At 29.2% G+C, this 6,745-nt stretch overlaps 1 protein-coding gene across 1 annotated transcript in view; it reads right to left on the bottom strand.

The window, feature by feature from the left end:
- The window catches only part of LOC106682322 (neprilysin-1), a gene marked incomplete in the record, with an annotated part of 187,431 nt that overhangs the window by 55,407 nt on the left and 125,279 nt on the right, over window positions 1–6,745 (bottom strand). Inside the window, 1 exon segment of the mRNA XM_067051469.1 lies at window positions 2,792–2,842. Coding sequence (XP_066907570.1) covers window positions 2,792–2,842 — 51 coding nt within the window.

Genomic DNA, 6,745 nt, shown 5'->3' with positions numbered 1-6,745 from the left:
AAGTTATTAATAAATTAATTAAATATTAGCTCTTTATATTGGGCAAGTATTTGTTATAAATAAATAAGGATAATATATTTTTATCATTTTTCAATCGATTCAAACATTGCAAAGACCATCAAAATATATATTTAGTGTGGATATTGTGGTCGACTAGCTGCGTCCACCAACAAACGAATATCCAGCACTAGTTCTGTGCTAGCGACATTATTGATGGAGTAAAGACACATCAGCAAGTTAATTTTTTTTATTTTGGTTTTTTATAAACTTCATTGACAAAAACAAACCTTCATACAGGCGTGTGCTCCCGAACTTTTGTGACATTTCTGATCCTAAATTTTACAAGTTGGCAACTATAAATTACCACATTATTTTAACTTAAATTACCAATGTAAGTTAGAAAACCCTGATCTAGATGGAATTAGGGTTATCATTTTTCAAAAGAGGTTTTAAATAAATAACACCCCCAAACAAATCCATCCCAGTACACTACAAGGTTCAGTGCTTTCTCCTATTCTGTTTAACTTATATGTTAACGACATAATGCAGCCCACACATATTTCCATAGCTATGTTCCCTTAAGATACAGCAGCTTTCTCCAATACTATTGTAGTATTATCTTAATGATCTGGAACAATATTTAACTATATGGATGATGAGTCTCAATATGGAAAAATTTACTACCAGACCCACCGGAATTAACTCTCAAAGGTCAAAAAGTGCAATGGAATCCTGCTAGTGAAGCAGTAAGATAACTTTTCTTATTTTTAAAACAATTCTGAGGTTACTACAATGTATGACTGTGAAGTCTGGCGAGCGGCATTCCTTAGAAAAAAAGAAAAATTTACATTCATTTCCTAACAATCGCAATGGATACACCTTGGTTAGGAATAGCCAGAATGCATCGAGAAATGCAAATTTAATCAATAAAAAACTTCATCAAAAACCGGTTCAAAAAATTCCATACCCAGTTTACCCGGAGTTAAAAGAGCAGTAACTTGGGAAATCCAACCTCATCTGGAAGACTAAAGGACTACTGCAGGACATCCTGTTATGAGTTCTATATTTATCTATTCTATAATTGACATTACTACTGTTTTATTTAATTTTTCTCTTTATCTTATTCTCATATTATTTATTTTTCTCCATTAGAAGTCAATTACTTATTTTATTAAATCTATAAATATTATTATTTTTATCAATTTATTTTATTTCATTTTTTAATTATATATATTTTGTTTATAATTCATGATTATTATTCATAATCCTTCAATATTTATAGTGTTCTAAATAGTTGAGGGTGTCTTTTGCACAAGACGTTTAGTTTACCAATACCTTCTCCCTCCATAATCAATTGTTTACCAAAAAAAAAATCTGTTATATCTAAAAAGATCTGGTATTGAATAAAATAATAATAAAAATCATAAAATATATGTTAAGATATTTTATTTTAAAATTTTTAAAATTTATTTTCTGCTCATTATTTTCTATTTCATTAATTATAAAATACGTTTTGTATTATCAACTTAAATGTTTATTAAGTTTTTGGTATCCTTCGTTTATTTGTTTATTTTTTTCGGAGTGTTTCAGTTCACAACTTATTATTTGATGTTTTTTAACCACATATTACTATATATATAATATTCTTTGTATTGTGCAAATTTATTTTAGGTCCGCCATCCATTAATGTCTATTTTCTTGCTATTAAAATTGCAACACCTCACGATGGATCCAGCATTAGGTTTTATTTTTTATATGGAGAAGAGTTGGCATTTTTTTCAATTGCTAAAAGCCACTCACACCATTACCTTGGATTTGGTCTAGGTACGTAAATACTTTTAGCTATTGGTAAAAGAGGGCGAGAATAAATATTGAAAAAGCTAGGAGTACTGGAAGGGTTCAATCCCAATCCATTTTTATCCCTACATTGGCTCAACTGCCATTGCATGCCTTTGACATTTTCCTTGTTCACTCGTTCCTCTCAGTTGTATATTTTTTTCTCTTCACCTTATCTGCTGCATGTCAACCTCCATGTCAACACAGAGGTGGTCTTCCTTGCATTTGGCAGTTGATATAACCTCCTCCTTGGTAGAAAATCCTCTGGGATTCCTTCCAGATGGAAGACCCATCTTATTTTTGGTGTTTTAAAATTATGTACCAAAAATATATTTAGTTTATTTCAAAATTTAAATATTCCCCTTATGGTACATGTTATTAGATTTTATCCATTAACATTTTCGATGATAATTTAATTTATCAGGTTTTTATATATATCTGCAGTATTTTTGCAAAAAGAAAAATGTTGCATCAAGAAATAATATTAAACGTACTTTTCTGAAAACTGATGAAATAAGAATTAGTCAATCCTGGTTTATTTGTAGAATTACTATAGTATTGCTATAGTGAATATTTGATTTGGAGTGAGGAAAGATTAACTTTAACTAAATAAGGCGCATCAGATTTTTACTTACTTTTTTTTTAAATATTCTCAAAAATAACTATCCTCTAGCAATTAATTTAATTTTATAGTCCACCAATTTTCCCTAAGGTATTAAAATCTCAACCAGCACCCCGCCGAAACTCATCTTCTTCGCGACTTCCAATTACGCCCCCAATTAAAAAAAGATTCAATTATAAGAGTGTCCCAGGGTAATTCCATCTTGCCCCAGTAAACCCAAGGCAAATATGTAATTTCATTCGCTATAATTGAGATTAGCTTCGCGCCTCGGGATAAACTTATTTCCTCCCTTAGCTAACTAAAGTTCTTGGGAGTTTAGCATCTAGCGCTTACCTGTCCTTACACATTGGTCGCTCAGGCACACGCGAGAGGAGTCAATGACACCTGAAAAAAGGAATTAAGTATTAATAAAAAAATAATTTTAGAACTGATAACAAAAATATGTTATAATATAATACAATAATTTTCAAATTTATTAATCATAATTGAAAATACACAGATAGGGTAGATGTAAAAGTATTAAGCATGTGAGATTTACGTTATTAAAAATAAGGCTTTGAAACGAAATTATGAATTTTAAAAAAATTGTTTTGAAATATACAACTGTATTTACGTAAAAATAACCTTGTAAATATGATCTTAGATTACAATGGAATGATACAGACATGTAGAGAAACTACCCATTGGTAGCACTCTAATAACATTTATACAATTGAAGGTCTTGAGGCCATCTTCTTTTCAGGCACCTTAGAGAATTGTCTGGAATGGAAGGGTAAAGTGAGAAACAAGTGTGTTTGGGATGTTAGGGAGTTATAAGTGAAGGATTGGTATCTAGTTCGGATGGATCGGTTATATCGCCGTTTTGGAAGAAGACAGTCGGAACTCAGAATAATTCATTTTTATATTTTCATAATGAAACGACTGCAACTTGTCTATATTTTTATGCGGAAGAGTGTTCATTGTGAAAACATAAAAATGAATTATTTTGAGTTGTGACAGTCTTCTTCCGAACCGACAATATATAAAACATTGAGAATTTTACGACGGATTTTGCATTGGATGGTTGGAAACGAGAGGCATTTGTAGGTTTAGTGGAAAGTATTAATTTGATGCCATTTTAACCTTAATCTGGGTTGAGTTTCGTTTAAAAAGATCTTCGCAATAATGTAATTTTTGATAGATTACTTGAGCTATTAACTGAAAATTCTCCACATAGTATTCAGCTAAATGAGGTCTGGAAGTAATTTTCGTTCAGTGTTTTATTATGATTTTTCAAAATATTTCGCATACGTTTTGTTTGAAATTGTCCACTAAATACTTTTAAATAGATTTAGGAACTATTTCTTCACCTGTGGAAGTTTTAATTATTTTCTAAGCACGATATTTAACAGTGGATCATCAAAAAGCACGATCTTCTAGAAGGTATATCCGGTTAAGACTAAAATATGTATTTGATACTTTATCTAATACTGATTTGACATTGGCAGACTAGAGTTTTAATAAATCAATTAAACAACTTCTTGTAAATTAACATCGTTTAAAGTTTATATATTTGAATAAATCTAATATATAAAAATGAATATTCGTCTGTTCTTACTTCATGTACAGTCATACTGTTCATCGGATCCTAATACTTTTTGCTAAATTTTCAAAATTTTCTCGGAAAGATTATAGCCTCGTCCAATTTTTTTGGTAAAAAAAAGTTTTAACAAATTATTATGCAATATTAATTATTATTATCCACGTAGCAAATTATGGCAATAGATTTGTCTCTCTGAAGAATAAGAAAAAAATATCAATGATTATATTAGATGATTTTTTATTTACTGAAAATAAAAATTAAAAATAATTAGGTTTTCAGTAAGTAAGTCAACAAAAATTAAAAAAAAAAAATTCATCTTCGTTTTTAGCGTCGTATGAAACCCTCAAATACTATTTTCCAAATAAATTAGAAATTACTAATATTGAAAGCACAGTGATTTTAAGCAGTATATATGCGTGTATGGAAATAACAGATAATATTGTTTAAAAGAGTAAGAAAAATGCTAAACTAAACCGGACCAATATTAATGATTATATAGTAATGTTAGCTGTTACCATTTATGTTATATTTATGTTACCATTTATGTTATATTTATGTTTATATTTATGTTACATTTATGTTATATTAATGTTACCATTTATGATATATTTCTATAACCATTTCAAGCCATTTTCCAATTTCAGGTGCTTTTTAAATATTGCTCGATTTAACTATGCTAAAGTTTCTTCTTTCCGTTTTAAGCTAATTTTTCAAGTGATTCAAGCGGCGAGTCCGGCGGGGAAGGATTTCCTTTTTTGTGTTATTATCTCCTCCTGTGAGATTGTGACATATCGTACATTGACCAACCAACTCCCTATAATTATGTGTTTAAAATTCAGGGATTACCTTTTTTTTGTGTTATGATCTCCTCTTGTGACATTTCGTACATCGACCAACCTACTCACTATAATTGTTGGCTATAAATTATTACTGTACTATAAAAATTGGCTTCTGCAATCGTAATTACATGTATTATCCCTGCTTATTTCTATGTTATTACTATAGTTCCCGTCTAATCACTTCATCAATATATTAATTGATATCAAAATTTCAATAATTTAAATAAATATATTCATTATACATTAAATCTTAAATTAAATTATACAATAAATTCTCAAATATAGCAATAACGAACCATTAAGCATTACAGGGTATGCTTAATGCTAGTAGATTTATAAAATTAACATGACATGGTTGATGAGACCGATAAATAAACTATACAATACAATGCCATAGGTTTTTATAAATATGAAAACCATTTATAAAATTTGTTTTATCATCATTCAGGTGCCTGACATTGGTACATACATTTCCATGCCCAGTTTTGTATCCACTGGTAGTGTATAAACATATATCAGGTTCACTGTTTAAGCAATTATAATTGTTTACAAATTTAGGGGTGTGTGTAGCTTTTGAATAAATTGTATGCATTGCGGATCAAAGATTAATATGGATTGTATATTCAATAATATATTATTTATTCATTCTTTATAAATATGATTAATTATTTCAAAAATGAATAACATTAAAATCTATTTAGAGCAAACTGTTTTGGAAATTCGGCATTTAAGCTTTGCCTCACTATTCCAATGATGATTTCAACACCTACCTGATCTAAAAGATCACTGTATTATAGGCGAGTACGAGTTTTTTTCAAAACGATTAAAGCCGTTTTTAAGAAAATTGCGTAAAGAGGTTCTTCCAATCAGTCGATTTTAGCCAGAAAAAAATAAATATTAATAATTGCTACAATATAACTGGCGTGCACCTATCTTAGATGCGTTTTATCAGTTTCGCACAACTTTTCGTTTTTTAGGCGATGTATTGTTTCAAGATAGCAATACTTCCCCTTACTATCTATTGAATATTGATTATAGTTAGTGAAAAAAAAATAAATGAAACAATAAAAATACAATATTATAACACAATTATAACTCACTACTAACAGTTATGAAAAAGGATTAAATAGTAAAAAAGTTGGCCATCTATGAATATCTGCTACTTGGATACGAATGACCTACTTTTACGTCGATTACTTTGACAAACATACTTCCGTGTCCTTTCCCATCAATCGAGGACCATCGTAGTATTGGACATCGTACGGAATGATAAATTCACCTACTCTCTTCAAAATAGCTTCTATTCAATTTCCACAAGATGCCTAGTTAGAAAAAATATATATATATAAATTAAAAATAATATTTCGGGCACATCAAACAAATTAGATCGATTGTTTACAACTATAATAGTACAAGAGCCCAAGAGGAGAAAAAAGGCAGTTATCTCACCCCAATTTTTAATTACTTCAATGAAGACTATGTATAATTACTAGCCAAAATTGATGAGTCTGCCAAGTATAGGTAGGGGGAATAAAAAATGGCGACTGTTTCAAAGCGATAAAAAAATAATTTTTCTTCAAACGTCATTTAAAGAATAGTAAATTTACTAAAAAATGAGTTTCAGAAAAATGTTGTATGGGACGTACTGAAAGATCAGTAGTTAGTGAATTTATTTTGAAAAATTTATATCTCAAAAACTATTTGACGTACAGATGTCTATTAGCATTCACATTAAAGCTAGTTTAATGAGCTATAAAGTATTTTATGATAATCTTTAAATTTCTTTCTTGAGACTGGTAATTGTTTACTAAATAATTCAAAAACACTATCCAAAATTATAGTCTCAAAACATTTATTTCATTCACA

This window comes from Halyomorpha halys, unplaced genomic scaffold (genome assembly GCF_000696795.3).
Source record: "Halyomorpha halys isolate HHAL.00 unplaced genomic scaffold, Hhal_1.1 Scaffold404.1, whole genome shotgun sequence".
In the NCBI taxonomy this organism is placed as follows: Eukaryota; Metazoa; Arthropoda; class Insecta; order Hemiptera; family Pentatomidae; genus Halyomorpha; species Halyomorpha halys.
Note: the sequence above shows the minus strand (reverse complement) of the source record. Positions and strands in the feature narration are given on the sequence as shown.